The 17,999-nt window shown below is 34.4% G+C and overlaps 1 protein-coding gene across 7 annotated transcripts in view; it reads left to right on the plus strand.

Annotated features, from left to right (window-relative positions):
- The window catches only part of NIPBL (NIPBL cohesin loading factor), a 147,637-nt gene that overhangs the window by 99,283 nt on the left and 30,355 nt on the right, over positions 1 to 17,999 (plus strand). For all 7 annotated transcript variants that reach the window (XM_063423963.1, XM_063423962.1, XM_063423961.1 and 4 more), the window contains 9 exons: positions 5,511 to 5,693; positions 10,069 to 10,266; positions 10,438 to 10,509; positions 10,599 to 10,688; positions 11,852 to 11,955; positions 13,203 to 13,289; positions 15,152 to 15,383; positions 16,050 to 16,201; positions 16,908 to 16,988. In XM_063423963.1, the coding sequence (XP_063280033.1) occupies positions 5,511 to 5,693; positions 10,069 to 10,266; positions 10,438 to 10,509; positions 10,599 to 10,688; positions 11,852 to 11,955; positions 13,203 to 13,289; positions 15,152 to 15,383; positions 16,050 to 16,201; positions 16,908 to 16,988 (1,199 nt within the window). The remainder of the gene's footprint in view (positions 1 to 5,510; positions 5,694 to 10,068; positions 10,267 to 10,437; positions 10,510 to 10,598; positions 10,689 to 11,851; positions 11,956 to 13,202; positions 13,290 to 15,151; positions 15,384 to 16,049; positions 16,202 to 16,907; positions 16,989 to 17,999) is intronic.

A 17,999-nucleotide genomic window follows, 5' to 3' on the forward strand; every position in this document is an offset into this window, starting at 1 on the left:
AGGATGTAGCTGTATACCCATCCATAAGCTTTACAGCAGTGAAGGGGAGAGGGGAAAGAGAAAAGCTGGTGGTGTAAAAGTACTACTCAGTTTGTTTTCACCAGTATTCATTTGATTATGTGTTTTTCAACTGATGATAGGATATTGAGATAAAAGTGGAACTTCCATCATATGAGCAGATATGTCCTCATCAAAACTTAAATTCACCTAAAAAAATTACTGGGATTTCCCCTTCTGTTCCTGAAACTGCTCAGGGCACAAAATTATTTTGACTTGTGTGAAACTGGTGGCCAGCGGACTGATCACCAAGGGCTCCCTGCACCATCTAAAGAGCACACTGGAGCATTTTAAGGGAGAATCTGGTAGAAATGGTATCATTATCATTAAACTTGCACACTTGAGAACGAACCAAAGATTTTTCAGCTTTAGCCAGCAACTGTCTTTATTAGTTTATAGGCATTCATGTGGCCCTTTGCATTCCAGTGCCTGAATGCTATACTAGTAACAATAGTTAGCTATTTTAGAAGGTTGTTTTCTAAACAGCTTATAATATAGGGAAGTACTTCTATCCTTTCTTTTTTTTTTTCTTTTAGTTCCTTATCTAAAACACAGCCTTACCTGCGTGAGTATTTGCTGTAGATTTAACCTTCAAGTTGCTGCTTTTGTAGCTTCAGTGACATGGCTATTCAAGAAGATAGCAGCATTCTTCTCATGGAATAAGGATATTTTCTTTAATTTAGCCCAGGTTTGAGGGTTGGTTGAGCTAATCCAGAAAGAAACTGCTTTTCTTCCTGCATGTATATGCCTGACATAAGAGGAAAGTTAGATTGTAAGCTTTTATTGGAAATGGGAGGAATATCCTTTATCAAATGCTCAGAGAGGATATTTAAGGAAAGTGAACTTAGTCTCTGTGGAATTAAATAACAAGACTGGATATATTAGTCATCAGCAAAAAAAGAAATGTCCAGTAACAGGTAATGTCTTTTATGACAAAAAAGGAACAAGAAAAGGGCAAAACTGAGCTGCAGTCAGTAGGGTTTTATTTTTAATGTCCAAATGAAGGTGAGTGATGGTTCTCTAGTATAGAAATTGAGTGGTCAACCTTCAATTTCTAAACACTGAGAAATGGGAAGATTCATATCCTCACCCCAAACAGGTGGCATTATTACCCTCTCAGACCCTTGTGTGTTCTTTCATATAATGTCTTCATAGTTGGAAAAAGTTGCATTTTAAAATCAAGAAATATAGAGAGATTACTAATAGGAATTTGCATTAACTGCAGTTTTGCTTATTGCAGACAAATAGCACACAGAAATGGAAAAGACAGTACTTGTGTCTCAACTGTATTAACTGTCTCATGGTTATAAAAGTAGCAATTCAGAGTTTAGATTTCTAACTGTATTTTAATCTTGATGGCTTGTAGTTCACAGGAAACTGTACCAAGATCTGATATAAACTGTGCATTTATTTTCTATGTTTGGAAAATATAGATAAATTATTACTGAGAAAATAAGAGTTTTTTCATGTTGGTTTTGATTTCATGACAGGAAAAGCCTCTCTGATCCTGGAAAGCTCACCTAAGCATCAGTAAGAATCACCCTCTTTGGCATAGGTACTTGTTTGGAGTTGTTACATCAAGCCAGGTGAAACTAGTGTGAACACAGATTGTTTTGTCAAAAAATAATTGTGCTGTCCATATTGAATGGACCCAGAAAAAGTCCATAAGGATGCTACCTTTTTTAATGTTTAACCTCTCTTGAAGGATGAGCTGCCTGGATCAGGAAGATCTACTTGACTTGCAAAATCAACACAAAGTGATATTGGATCCTCCTAAAGATTACATATGCATAAATATTAGCTAAAGCTGTTCTAGAAGCTTTAGCTGCAAAAACATACAAAACACAATACTGAACTGTGAATTAGATCTGTTCTTTTACATTTGTTTTGTAAGCCATATGTGGAGAAAGGAAATACTACATCCTCTAGGTATTTATAGAAATTTTTCTAGTATACACAGTAAAACCCTCTGAAAAGCTTTCCAGGCTATAATAAGATATGGGACTGGTCTTACAGACTAATTAATTTCTCACTGAGATTCTCTGATTGATCTTTAATTGTGTTATACTTTGTAAAGAAATGCTTGGTGAGAAAATACATTATCTTGAGGGTCAGTGAACGTTGAGTAGTAGATGAAGATGCATTAATGTCTTTCTTTAGAAACTTTTTGATGATAGCAATCAAGCAAAACCAAGAATTTGTTCTCTGGCAAGTAACTTGCATGTAAGTTGTGGACAGCATTGAATATGTTTGGAGAAGCACTGTAGAAGTGGCTGTTCATGTATGCAGTTCTTTGAAATGAACTGTTCTTCTGTGTCTTCCCTTTGGTCTCACCAGTGTGGAGTTTATTAGAATGCTCTTCCTGGCAGTAAGAAAAAGCTTTTGTTATAATGGTACTTTTCTTCTCTTTTGGGGTTTTTTTTTCAGTTGTTTTCTTTAATAGTTGCAGAAGTTTTGAAATTACTTGAAAATTACATCTGAAGAACACATATGCCTGTAGTCTCATTTCAGGCACTTGGTATACACTGATCACATACTTTGCAGAAAGTGGAATTTTTCCGTTAGTCCTGACAGTTCAGCAAGCTATTTGGGCACTATATTAGATTATCAAATAATTTTTTAGTACAGGTACTTCCTCTTTGTTATGTAATAAGCCATGCATGCTAAAACGAAATATAACTGAATGAAGTGAAGACATGGAAGAAGGTACTACATCTTAGCTAACTTAGAAAAATATTTGGAAAATTGAAAGTGATGGAACATGGATTTGTAGCTTTTAAAGGGATTTGGGCTACATATTCTATGAATTGTTTTAGAAAACCTTCCCATAAACTGAAAAGGTATTAGTATGTGCTTTATAACCTAAATTCTTACTGTCATGTGACTGGATTCTTAGGTGAACTGAATTATTTTAAGTATTTCTTCAGCACTCTGAACAAAAAAATAGTGCCTACATTATAAAATAGGAGATATTAGAGAAGGAATTTAGTAAGATGTTTCTAGTGACTTTTGGGCTACCCTGACTCAAGATAGCATAATTAATAGAGTAAAATAAATACTAACAAGCTCTTGACCAAAAGTACAGTATATCCCTGATTTTCTTCAGAAAGGATGATAAGTCATTCTCCATGTATATTAGAATTGTACATATGTGTACAGTCATGCTTAACTGCTTTGTACTGCATAAGTAAAACTATAGATTTGGTTGTTTACAATCCTCAGCAGCTAAGAAAACTGGGTATGTGGCACACTTACTTCAAGGGAACGTTGTGGCAGAAAGAAAAGCTTCAATGATACCTTATAGAGAGCTTGACAATAATTCCATTTGTTCTCTCTTCTGCTGTTCCCTACTTGAATAAAGTAAGCCTTATGTATTTCCTAATAAAAGAAAAATGGGTAAGCTTATACAGTAATCTGAAATATCTGTAACAGGAGAGAGTACAAATCAAGCAGCAGTTGAATTTAGCACTGGAGAAATAGAAACTTGAAACTTTTTAGACAGAAATAAAAGTAGTTTTACAAATATTTAAGGTTGTCAAATTTTTCACTTAGGTCTAGTGAATGCTGTGATTTTTTATTTATATTTAAAGAATGAGTACAAAATGAAAAGTCAGTGATAAAAGAAAGCAAGAACAGATATTCCTAGGAGACAACAGAATAGCCTGTGGGTTTTGTTTGTTATTTCAGGATTTAATGCAACTTTTATTCATTTAGTTGTAGCTGTCTTTTGCAATGTTTTTGTTTGACCAGATTCATTGTAGACTTCATGCTATGTGTGTAGTCCTGCTGATTTTAATGCAATTACCAACAGGAATAAAATTGAAAATACATATTAGTGAACCTCGATTTACAACCCTCTATGAATTTCATCGGTGGAAATTGTCTTAAAACTTGTATATGTAAATTTTTTTGCATTCTGGGGCTGGACGTAAGCTCCCCATGCACTGTATAGGCATACAAAGTATGGGGACACGGAATGTAGATGCACAGCTCTGCAGCATCCAGCCTGGATCTGGCTGTTGTCCAGTCAGCTGCTAGTACACACCATGGTCTGCCCATGCTGCCATACTTCTGCCTGTCTGAGGTCAAGGGCATAGCCCACAAAATTAATCACTAACCAGGATACACGGCCAACCACACCATGAAATGTTTTAGAGGATTTTCAAAAGCAATGTTGATACTTTAGGTAGCTTTGGTACGTGGCGACTGTATAAGGATGGCAACCTAACACAAATAGGGAACAGTGTGCACAATGTGAAGGAAGCAGGGACAACTTTAACAATCACTTTACATTGTATATGTTTCACTATGTCACTTCAAAACCCCCAATATTTGTTAAATTGTTTTTTAAAACACACTTAAATGAGATGACTTGCAGAATATGTTTTGATGCTGGAATATCACACTAAGCCTCTTCTAATTCCAATTAAAGATGTTTGAAGAGAGGAAGAAAAACTCCAAGGACTTTCTTGCATTAGAAGTTAGGATAGTAACACAAACATGGCAAAAATGTTTCTTCTGTTGCTGGAAAATTATTAATAGTTTTAGTCAGTTTAGTCTGACAACCTGCAAATCTGTCTGTATTAGGGTCTTCGATAAATAAAAATAGGACATTGAATAAACAAACCCCAAAGAAATACTTTTGAATTAATTTGGTGTCCTTGTGTCAGTTGGAAAAATTTTGCCTGCAAATCTCCTTCATTCTGACTACACATGGGTTTAATCTTGATTTCAAAATTTTGAGAATGGTGATATTGTCTACCTGTTTATCACTGTGGAAAGGAAACCTGATTTGTGGTTCAGCTAGCTGTTTGTCTACATTAAATAAAAATGTTTCAATTCTGTTTTGCTAAAAAATCAAGCAACAGTTTGTGTTGCATCATTAAACTACCAGTAAGGAAGTAAGAAAAAATCTGAAGCGAAAGCTAAGTTGTCCATGATTTGGTCTGTATTTTGGGATATGATCCCACAAGTTTTGGTACAGGTTGTCTCTCCTTACTGGAAAAGGGAATATTACTGTCTTGTGTACACTAATTACTGTGAATGATAGTAAACAGAAATGTTAATGAGGCAGTAAGAATCCATAATTTACTTACGACCGTTAGAAAACCTGATAAATTCAAAGGATGAACTGATATAAGACTGAACTTTGTGGAGTAGAGCAAGGATATCATTCTACAAAGGTAATTCAAAAGGTGATTCAAAGGTAATTCATTTTCATGACTGACAAAATATTTTTTTGAAGGAAATGTGTATGCAATTTTTTGTGTTACTATTTCTAATTGTAGTGTGAACTTTAAAAAAAGGCTATCAAATGCATTCAGGTCTATCTAACTGTGATTTAACTGATTGTTAGTGGTTATGCTGTAAGTGATTCCTGAGAAATGATTGTAGTATGGGCCCTCTTTTTTATCTTCAGGTTCACATTTGCTCTTCTTACTCTCCACTAATAGGTAGCATAGATCAGTCAGTGTTAAAGGAGTTGCCTCCTGAGCTCCTGGCAGAAATTGAATCCACCATGCCACTTTGTGAACGTGTGAAAATGAACAAGCGCAAACGTAGCACAGTTAATGAGAAACCAAAATATGCTGAAATCAGTTCTGATGAAGATAATGACAGTGAAGAAGCTTTTGAATGTAAGTAGTACATAATTCTGTTCCTTAAGGTAAAAAAAAGCTAATATTTTGTTTTCACAAAAAGATACACTTTTCTTTTTTTTAAAGTTTGCTACGCTAAAACATAGATCCCCAGATTTGCTGTCCTGACAACTGCCTGGCCAAGAACCCTTGGTTCTCCTTTAAAAGAAAAATTACTGGATTCCAATTTGTCATTCAAGTTGAAAAGCAATGAGTTGTTAAATTTATTTTCCTATTTTTTTTTTACTGGAAACTGCTCCCTAGATATTTTTTCTTGCTTTCAGTTGTACTATAAAACATTTCTAACTATTCAGATTAAGGCAAAAATCCTCTAAAGAAGCACAGAATTTACATACAAGTGTAAATGTATGCATGAGAGAAATTTCATTAAATAAATTGCAGAGAGAAATTTCATTAAATAAATTCTTGAATTATTCTTAGCTTTATTGATAGGAAAAATGAAAGATCCCTTCTTGAATTTTTCTGACATAATAAATTGTGAGTCTTACTGCACAGAAGTTTCTGAAAATATTTCACATAGTATTTCTCATTATATTCCTGAAAAACAAGTTATTCTTGATGAATTCTCAAAATACCGTTTGCTGCTTCTACTATTTTGAATTTACTGTTTTCAAAGGAGGAGAGGAAGCTTCTATTTAGAAATTTGCTATGCAATTGAATAAAGTTCCTAAGAAAAAAAAATCGTTATTTGCCTCTAAGTTAGGAAGACATTTCCTACTTGTTGGTGGAAGTGTGGTTGATTAGTTTCTATGGTTGTACAGTTAACCAGCACCGGAAGTAAACTGTTAGAACAAAGGGAATCAGTTCAGTCTGGGCTGTGTAGCCATGCAGGGCTACAGGAGAAACCTGTTAGCCTGAGAAGCAATCTTGCTTATAATGATTTTTTCCCAAGTTTTGCTTCTTGGTTTATAGAAACATCTTAATTAACTTCTATGAAATACAATGTTTTGGAGTTTAGTATTTCTTAAGGTCCAAAAGAGAAAGATTTGTTTGTTCTGCTTCTTAGTATGCAACTCTTCATCCAGCATATACACTGCACATGAAAATTTTATGGTGTTACCTTTGATCTTTATCAAAGATGCTGAAAAGAATGTCCTTCTTTTTGTTTGTTTTCCCTTTTAATTATAGCTGAATAATGCTCTGTGCATGAATGTGATGTTTTGAGATAAATTGTAATCAGTGTAAATTATGGCAAAGGATTAATGATTACTTGCTTCATTCAGGAATCCTATATTCTCTTTTTACCATATCATATCACCTGTATATGATGTTAATCATTTGGAACAGTGAATTAAAAATTCACTAAGCAAGGTTATTTAAAAAGTTATTGGTTGGGAATGGAGAGAATTGTCGAGCATTTCAAATACCATATTCTATATATTAGCCACAGTGGCTGTTGATATTATTAAATACAAAGTAGAACAAGTTAAGGAAAACTTGCACAATAGTTAGATGCCTTGAGGAATTCTAGTTTCATTATATCCACTCAAGAGATCTGACCATCATTCTAATCAACTCAGTTAGAATATCTGGTTTAAAAACATAGTATTTCTTAAAGAATACTGTAGAACTGAATTAAATTTAAAATAAGACAGAACTATCAAATATGAAATATTTGTGGCAAGTACACTGAATAGATTTGTATTGTTACAAATGCATTTCTTATTTATTCTGTTTGTCTAAAACTGAATTTAAAATATATGAAATAGTAATTAGTATAGAAAAAGAGAAGTTTCTTTGAATATTCGATTAGGAAGAGGCATGCTATTAAACTAAATAATGAGAAATTAAAGATCGATGAAGTCATTCTCTTACAATAATTACTAAATGTGATTACATAAATGTTTGGCAGAATTCAGAAGGAAATTGGGTGTTTATATTCCAAATAGTATTTATTTATGTATAAAATCAATCCTAACTCCTAAAATGTTATTAATACTTAAATTTTTAGTCAATTTTATTGACTTCAAAATAAATATGGTAGGGCAGAGATTGTGAATAGCTGCTCCAATGTTCATGTTCTTTGTCTTGTACAGCTAGCAGAACTGTAACACATTCTGTTTTGTCATGCATCATTGATAAACTGGTCAATCTAAAATTCTGACAGAAAGCAATACTGTTAGTTGCTTTTCTTGTGGAGATGTAGCTCGGGTCAGAATTCATCCTACAAAGCTTAGTATCAAAGATTATTTGTAAACTGGAGAAAATGCCATCTGCCTTCACAAAACACTGTCTCATGGGTGAGCAGAATCAGTTGGGAGGTGTAAAGCCCTTTCCCATAGAACTCTTACTTTCTTCTCCAGTACATTTACTCCAAGTATCATAGAATGGTTTGAATTAGGGTTAGGAAGCAACCTTAAAGGTCATCTATTCCCAGCCTCCCTGAAATTGGCCGGAATGCCGCACTAGACCAGGTTGCTCACGGCCCTATCCAGCCTGGCCTTGACCATATCGAGGCATGTTGCATCCATAGCTTTACTGAGCAACCTGTGCACTGCCTCACCACCCTCACATAATCTCTAATCTAAACCTGCTCTCTTGCAGTTTCAACTCATTAACTCTTGTCCTAGGACTCCATGTCCTTGTGAAAGAGTGCACACTGGCTAACCTCTAAAGCCTGTCACAGTCCCTCCCCTCTGGGTAACATCCGTTCCCTCCAGTACACCACACAGCTCTGTCTCATCTGCAGCTTATTGAGGGTGCCCTCAATCTCATGGTCAGTGTCACCAAGATGTTACAGTGCTGGCCCCGACAGCAACCCATGAGAGACACCACTTGTCATTGGTCTCCATTTGACCGTGACTACAGCTCTTTGGGTGTGACCATCCAGCCAATTTCCTACCTGCTGAGTGGTCCCAGATGGCTTGCCATTTCTTCAGTCACAGGTAACTCTTTCAACCATTTTAGGCAGTGCTAGTACATCTGCCACCCTGAACATCGTGAACACTGTATTTTTCCAGAAGGAAGTCTGACCCAGATGCAGTACAATTTTGGGCCTGAGTTATTACATGGCCCAAAGAGCTGGACCACCTCTATTGCATTTTTGGAATTTGAAAACTCTAGGGTTCATTGCAAAACAGAATTGTTCCCTTAGGGGTTATTTTTATCAAGTCTGATCCTGGGCTGACTACTGACTACAACCATATACTGAATATAACTTGGTATGTTTCTTACATTTCTTAATAAATGGGTTGTGGTAAGAACTTCTCAGTTCAGTTCCAGTTCTGTATAAATGCTTTGAGCTGTTCCGCTCAGAAACAATATGACTTATATACAGTCATGCCAAGGAGACTTTGGTAGAGACACACAATATCAGGACTATTACATGCAGGTCCAGAAGCAATAAACTGGCAATAAACACTTCCAGTCTAGAATGTGATGTTTTGGAAGTGTTTTGATCTTTGCAGTACAGTACATGGTAGACATCTATCTCTTTGGTAGCTTAGTTAGCTGATTATGTTAAAAAATGAAAAGTTGTCTGATTTCATGGAGGAAGCTACCTGCTCATCCATTTCCTTCTCTGCTAAAAACGAGCACTGGGTCAACTTCAAAACATACAAGACTTTCTTTCAAAGTAACAGAGAACTGTCATTGTGCTCCCCCATTTTATTTCCACCAAATCTCTGTATGCAATATTTACTTCAACTTCTTCAACATTCCCTTTTGCTGGGCTTTTTGGTCCTGCATGAAAATTAATTAGAATAATTACCTGTGTTGGAGGCTTGCTGTTTGGCCCAGAACTATGACTCCAGCTTTCTCCTTTACACAAATTTCCTGCAGTATATTCCAAGGCAAAATTTTAGTTGTCTTGGCAAAACAGAATATCTTTTAGAAAACAGATTACCAAGTCTCAGTGGAACTTGGTGTGTTAGCAATCACTGAATTGGAATATGGACTGTCACAATATAGATAACTGAGGAAATTATTTCAGTATTCTCTTATAAAAGAATGAAACTTATTTTATTTGTTCAACTTTGCTTTTAAAAAGACAAATGTCCTGTAAATTCATGTTTTTAAATGTTTTCTGATATCTTTGCCAGTTTCAAGCACAGTTTTTCTGTAGTTCAAAAGAAAACATTAAATTAAATAATCCATAACAGAGTTGTATCTGATAACTTTAATGTCCATTTGATTTAGAGATTTAGCTATACAAGAGTGTTGGACTTGCAAATTATAGAATAATTTATGACCTTTGTGACCATCAAGTCCAATCACAGAACTAATGCAAAGTCCACTACTAGACTATGTCCCCAAGCCCTATGTCTGCACATCTTTTAAATGTTTATAAATGTTTGATTTTGAACTATTGAAAGTGTAAGTTTTGTATTTAAAATGAAAATGCATTTATTTCTAGCTTCTCGTAAGAGACACAAAAAAGATAGAGATGAGGCTTGGGAGTATGAAGAACATGACAGAAGAAGTTCTGGTGACCATAGGAGAAGCGGTCATTATCACGAAGGAAGGAGGATTTCTGGTAGTGGCCGTTACCGCAATCGCAGTCCCGATGACTCTGATATGGATGATTATTCTTCTCCTCCTAGCCTCAGTGAGGGTAACTGACCATTATAAGGATTTAATTTTATTCTGTAATACTAGTGCGTTTTTAAGTGGATATGTTAAACAATTCAAAATGGACATCATTGCATGGAATATTGAGTACAAGTGTAAGAAATGTAAATAATCCTTTCTTTAAGTTTTGAGAATGTTTTATTCTCTTAACTAGTGGCTAGAAAAATGAAGAAGAAAGAAAAACAAAAGAAGAGGAAAGCTTATGAACCTAAACTAACTCCTGAAGGTAATTTTAGAAGATTTATCTTCTACAGCTTATATTTTCTGCTTTATATTTAAGACAATTGTTTATGGATTTCCCCTTTTTTTCACCAGAAATGATGGATTCTTCAACCTTCAAAAGGTTTACTGCTTCAATAGAGAATATTTTGGAAAATCTGGAAGACATGGATTTTACAGCTTTTGGTAAATACATCAGAAATTTTCAAAATGCTTGCCCCATTTAGAAACCCCTGAAAAAACTGTATGGATATTTTTGAACTTCCTTCATGGTGGTTTAATTTCATGCAATAACTTGCTAGGGCATATTGGATTTATATGGCTTCCACCTTGAGTGGTGGCCTTTACCTTTCCAATTTCACTTGCTACTGCCTGAAGGAGATCCTTCTTCCGCCTCTCTGCAGAATCCAAAAGGGGTATAAATCATAATGAGTAGTCCCCTTGGACTGGAAAGGATACTTCTTTGGGATGTCATTAGGGTGCTACCTTCTGCCAAATATGCAAACAAGATGGTTCTCTTGCTAGGAATGTCTGAGGCACATGATTACACATCTGCTACACACAGATATGTATTCAATTGAGGCAGCAGTGTTCTTGTGAATTTATAGCTAAGACACTGAGTCACTTACCTGTTTCAGTGGAAAAACAACCTCCTCAGCTAAGTGTCTAAGGAACTAGTTCATCTTGCCAAAGGTGACTTTCTTTTGAATTGGATAATGGAACGTTCATTAATTTTTTTCCTACCATCTTTATGGCAGGATTAAAACGAGGAGGGGCAGAGTAAACAAGTTTCTATAGTTTTTAAAGCCATAGTGTATGCAACCTTGAACTTAGAAGTGAAGTCATTGGATTTTTCTGTGTCTGGTGACATGATTTTTGTCTAAGGTTAAATACAATTAACACTCAGACTATCTCAATGTGCTTCATTTCTCATGTGTTTTTTATCTATTGCTCTTGCCCAGATTTGAACTTTAGGGCTATGATAGTTTAAGATTTATTTTACTGAATTGAAAATGATGGCACAAGTACTGCAATAAATGGGGTTTGTAATTTTAAAAATTTTCGGTTTCTGATTTTCAGAAGTGCATGCCTCATGTTAGGCTCTCAAATGGTATTTCAGAACCTTTCAGGCTTAACAAGTATTCATTGTTTCAACACAACCAGAAGGTGTCATTATCAGTCTTTGTTAGATGCTATATATTTGGAACCATTAGATGCTGGCTATTTGGACAATCAGTTCTTTTTTCACTTAGCTTTTTCATATTGGAATAAAAAATACTGATTTCCTAGAAGTCTTTTTAGAAATATGATTGTTAATTTTTTACTCTTTTTTATTTTTCTTTTTGAAGGTGATGATGATGAGATTCCACAGGAATTGCTGCTGGGCAAACATCAACTTAGTGAACTGGGTAGTGAATCTGCAAAAATCAAGGCAATGGGCATTATGGACAAGGTACCTCTTCATATTCTAACTTTTTTGGAACATAAAATATTGATTAACATACAAAAACTTATTTCCTCTCTAATAACATTCCGCACTCTTCAGGGGGGCACAGACCAGAAGAGCTGAGCTTCTGCTCACTTAGCTGAAGTGCTTAGGAAGTTACAACATCCTAAGTGTTACTCTTTTTGAAGCTGAGACGTTTTTTGTTGAAAGGTCCTCTTCTGTGTCCTACTCTTTCCCAGTCAGCTATAGGAACTTTTGTTGGTGCAAACTTGTTGATGTCTCACCTCTAGAAACAGTGTTCTTAATTTCCTTTTATCTTCCTGAAGCTCTTGGCTTTGGGCAGTCTTATGTTAAACTCTTTGCTTGCTCTTGACCACTTACGTTTGTGGAGTGTCTGTGAAACTATTATACTATTATACTTATTATAATTATAAACTTATTATACTATTATTTATAAACTTATTATACTATTATAATTACTCTGGACTATTCCAAACTTCTTTAGTCCAAACTTTAGATATTCCTCCTGGATTTCCATGCAATCTCCCTACCTTTCTTTGTAGTTTGTGGGTGGCATGATCATTTCTCTATCCTGGAAGTTTTCACCCTTAACCTCTGTTTCATATTTTTCACACACACGTACATATATACATACATACATGTCTATATAAAATCAGCTTTGTTGCTTCCAATGGTAATAATATCTAGATCCGAGAAACTGGCTTTCCTCAAGTTTCAGGTGTTCTACAAATTATTTAATCAGACTTCTACAAAAGATCAGTGAGTTCAATTTACTTTTTTCAACATCCTACTTCTTTTAAGTTAACACTAATATTAAGAATACATTTCCCTTTTATTATCTTTCAGGTATTAGGGAATTTGTTTCTGCTTGTTCATGCAGTATGGATTTTCTCCTAATAAAATTCTATATGGTCAGTTAGAATTTGTAGATCATACGTAGATTTGGTAAATTTCTATTTCTAGAACCAAATAACTACACAACATTAATGACAGACAATTTAAAAATTTGTTCATGTGGATTTTGCTGATTGAGAATACAGTTTAATTGCAATCCTAGAATATATTTTACCTGTCTTCATTATGATATCAGCATTCTCCTTATGGAAAATTGCTTACAATTGAAGTGAGTCGGACTGTACAAGCTCTGTCCTTCATTCCTGAATGTTCTTTTCAGCAATTTGAAATCATTTATATTCCTGCAATTCTTTAAAATGTTTCTTTGTTTATTTTAGCTCTCAACAGAGAAAACCGTAAAAGTCCTGAATATTTTGGAGAAGAATATTCAAGATGGATCAAAGCTTTCTACTTTACTTAACCACGTGAGTTTGGAATTTCATAATTACACATTTCTTTGCTATGTGTACATAAAACATTCCTTACAAAATGGAAGAAATACTGCAGTTTTCACGAGGAGTCTATCTTTCTCCTGAGCATTAAGGAAGAAGTTCAAGGTTTAAGAGTTCTTACACTGCGAAGTGACAATGTCAACGTAAATAAAATTAACAGGAAGATTAATATTTTAGGATGGAGTTTTTTTCTTGGTATACCTAAAACTACTCAAAGATTTTGAGGTTTTATGAGGTTGATATTCCCATTTCAGACTTTACATATTTATTTATACTCTTTCTATTCAAAACAATATTACAGCAAGAATAGAATTGACTTTTTTAGAAAAAACTTCCTCATCTGTAGAAATAAGAGAGTAGTAGTTTATATCAGAAGGGAAGAATTTGAACTTGCACATGAAAACCAGAGACACATTATTAGTACCTAAATACTTTCATCTAGATAGTTTGTAGGGGTTTCAATGTCTTCTGAATGTAGGGGTTCTGAATGTCTTTGGCAATACACAAAATGCATAAAAAGGAAATACTGGTTTACCTGGTCTACTTCATTGTGATGAAGCCTTTATGCTAATGATTTTAGTGTGATTTTTTTCTTTTAGTTTTTTGAGGTAAAACTCAAAATTATTAAGAAATTAATGAAATTGTCCAGTGCTTGCAATTCAGAGACAAACTTGGATTAAAAAAAAAAAAAGAAACAGTTGGGGTTTTTTTTAAACAAACAAGTTTTAGATTTTCTTAAAACTATTAAAATTTATTCAAATCATTGTGGCAAAGAAAGTCTCTCCTAAGGCATAAGCTTGCTACTTGTACAATGCAGTAGAGGTCTCTTACGTCCATGTCAGTATATTTTTTAGAGGCAGAGGATGCTTTAATATTCATTTAATTTCCAAGATTGATTAGGGAAAACTTTTTTTTTCCATAAGGTGTCCTTTGTGTACATAACAAATTTTGTAAAGCCGTTGTATCTGAAAAGTTTGCAGGGACCTCTTTAGTTGCAGATTTTTGATGATTCCATATTTATGTATATCATATATATGATGCACTGTTCTATTGGTTCAAATTCTCTTACCTCAAAGGCAAAAAGCTGTTACAGTTTCACCGACCTCTGATCTTTACAAGGAAAGCCAGCAGTGTTGAAGTGTGGTGTCATATAGGTAGTAAAGACCCTTTTTCTCTGGAGGCTCTGTCTCTACCAGAGAAGCTATGACAAGGTCTACCTGGCTTTGCTGTAATTACATTAATTAATGTTATTACAATATTTAAGTAGTGCTGGATGGTCATTTTTAACCTCATATGTGTTTGTTTTCGTACCTCATATAAACACAGTAATACGGAGACTCAGTAGCCTATGGTAATCTAAATGGACATACTTGATAAGAGGTTGATAGTAGATGGGTTGGTCTATGAAGCAGAAAAAGTTGTGTACTTACAGATTTCATGTGACTCGCAACAGTCTTTTTGTATAAGAATTCCCTCTAGTGGCAGAAATTAGATGGATCAAAGCAGCAGCTGGTGCCACTGAACAAAACACCAGATGAAGGAATTCGATTTTGCTTTTGCTTTATTTAAGACATCGGTCTTAAGTAGCGCATGCAGTAGTCTTCCCGCAGAGTGCTTCCCAGTGAGACACAGGAGAGAGACATTACAAACTTGTTGCTTTGTGAAACAAGTACTACTTAATATTTGAAACATTTATTTTGGTATCATAAAGGAAATACAGTATTTTCTATGTGAATGTATGTAAGCCTGTTAATGTGATGATATTTTCCTTTACTTGATGAGAATAAAAATTTGAATTCTTGTTCATACTCTCCTGATTTTTTTGCCTGTTGCAGAATAATGACACTGAAGATGAGGAAAGATTATGGCGAGATCTCATTATGGAAAGAGTGACAAAATCTGCTGATGCTTGTCTTACTGCTATCAATATTATGACATCACCAAATATGCCTAAAGCTGTATATATTGAAGACGTAATAGAAAGAGTTATTCAGTACACAAAATTTCATTTGCAGAACACACTCTATCCTCAGTATGATCCTGTGTATAGAGTGGATCCTCATGGTGGTTAGTATGCTAAGAAATCTTTCTGTATCAAAAGCTATAAAAAATTAACCTACTATATGATGATGTAAATGACTTTCTGGAATAAGATTTTTGTATGCAACTTTTATACTGATAGTTCTTTCTTATCACATACAGTATCCTGAATTAATACATGATTAGTTTGAGGATGATGAAGCAGAGTAAGAAAACAATGAAATGTGTCATCTGAAGAACTTAGTCATATAGCACCTGGGTTTAGTGCAATAATATCATTGTAACCAAAGTATTTAGACTATGGTATTTAGAAGCTTGAAGTTCAACTTTTATGTATACTTCTTATATGTTGAAATCAGTAGTTTTGAAGTAATAATCTCCATATATATAATGATTTGTTTCAGGGAAAACTATTTAGCTTCTAGCCTTTTGTTTTTGTGTATATACCTACAGATGCATGGCTCCAATTTCAAGAACTTTTCTAAAAATCTCAGGTCCAGAATTTAGAGTCATTATGAAAAATAATTATCATGTGAAATTTGTGCTTTCCAGATGATGCTACTAAGTAGGTTTCCTAAATTTTTTTGCAAAGCTATAGTCATGCAGTTATTTTGGGGCCACTTTTTGCGGAAGATCATCTTTCTAGTACTTGAAATACAGAAAATACTAATGAATATGTATTTTATTTTCTAGGTGGTGTTTTAAGTTCAAAAGCAAAACGTGCCAAGTGTTCCACCCACAAGCAAAGAGTTATAGTAATGTTGTATAACAAAGTTTGTGACATTGTCAGCAGCTTGTCAGAGTTGCTAGAGATACAGCTTCTCACAGATACAACTATTCTTCAGGTAGGTTTTCTCAGAATTCCTGTCCAAGAATGTTAGCTTTGTTTTTCCTAGAGTAAACATGATGTATAATTATTCTCAGTGACATGAAGTTTGAAATCAGTACAAGCTTTTGAATTCTTAACATCACAGTGACTAGTTTGATGTGTAGCATGTCATTTGCATCTTCTTAAGGAGATTTTCTTCTTAAGAAGTTGCATCTTCATCTTAAGAAAAGTTTAACCTGATTGTATTCAGGTATAGAGTAGTGGAATCATTTACACTGGAAAATATCCTTAAGAAGATCAAGTCTAAACTACCAAGCGCAACACTAAACCATGTCCTTAAACATCCTATGTACATGTCTGTCAAATATCTGTCAGCTGAACTGCGTTCATGGGCACTTAAAATCCAATCTAGACCAACCCTGGTACAAGTCATGGCCCATTTCCTTTGTCTTGTCAGTCTAGCTGGGAGAAGAGACAACCTTACTTGGCTACATACTCCTTTCAGGGAGTTGTAGAGGACTATAAGGCGCCCCCTAGAGTCTCCTCAACACTAAACAGCCTGATATCCCCTCAGCCACTCCTCATAAGACCTGTGCCCTATTTTAAAAACTTTATTTGCAAATAATATGAAGTAATTGTTGCATGCCTTACCTGCGGAATGAATAACTGACTTGTTAAACTGCTAGTCCTATATACTTAAAGTAACTTATGTCCATTGATAGGTGTCATCGATGGGAATAACACCTTTCTTTGTAGAAAATGTCAGTGAGCTACAGTTATGTGCCATCAAATTGGTGACTGCAGTAAGTACTTTCTAATTTATTGTAGTTGTGCCTATACTGTGGAGAGTTCTTAGGGCATTTATATAGGCTGTATTTTCTCTCTTGTAGAGAGTTAGAGTGTAGAATTACTGCTATTTTTGCATGCTTTTAGAGTTTGATATCATACTATAGAAATAGTGTTATATCTACCTGAGCTGCCCCTATTTGCAGAGTACTCTGTAGAAAGAAATTGCCTAGTTCAAGCAAGGAGCTGCTTAATTTTGATTGTTAGTTAAAGTGTAAACACAAAGTCCGTCCTCTTACCTGTCCCTTTTTTATTTCAAGATTTTTTTATTTTTTTAATCTTTAATCCTAGCTGTGTGGTTTTCCTTATTTCCCACATTTGAACTTAGAAAATAAGTCATAAAACTAGTATGATATTTCTGTATAATAGAATAAATTATTTTCCTCCAAAGAGATGACTATTTTAAAAAATTACAGGATAGGTAAAATATTATTTCAGGAAAAATGTCGTGGAAAACAAATGTCCTTGTTCAAGTGGGGGATTTTAATCTTTGTAAGGATTATATACTTCAGTATTTTGCCAAAACAAAAGGGGAGGCAAAATCAACAGTTCTGACTGTAAATATCTTGTTAGGCAAACATTGAAGCCTGGCATATGAAGTAAAACTGTTTTCGTCAAGTGTGCTCTACAACTGTGTACATGTATTCACATAAACTGTGTTACGACAGTTTTCCTTTGTACTGAGAGAAATAAATACTAAGTTTAAAAAGCTAGTATTGTACTGTTTGGCTTTCCTATATAGTGTGTTATACCATCAACAAAAATATGTTAAATAGATGGTATTTTCAAGACCTGTTACACATTTATACAAAGATTTTTTTAAAATGTCTATTTGGAAAAGTTTTTATGTATTTTTTAAAGAAATGTTTGCTTGGGAAAGCAATGCATTAGTAAGGTGAATTATAATTCATTAAAGTGTCAGGTGCAGTGTATGCTGTCATATATAATTACTTACAATATATTTTAAA

Source organism: Prinia subflava, chromosome Z (assembly GCF_021018805.1).
Source record: "Prinia subflava isolate CZ2003 ecotype Zambia chromosome Z, Cam_Psub_1.2, whole genome shotgun sequence".
Taxonomy (NCBI): domain Eukaryota; kingdom Metazoa; phylum Chordata; class Aves; order Passeriformes; family Cisticolidae; genus Prinia; species Prinia subflava.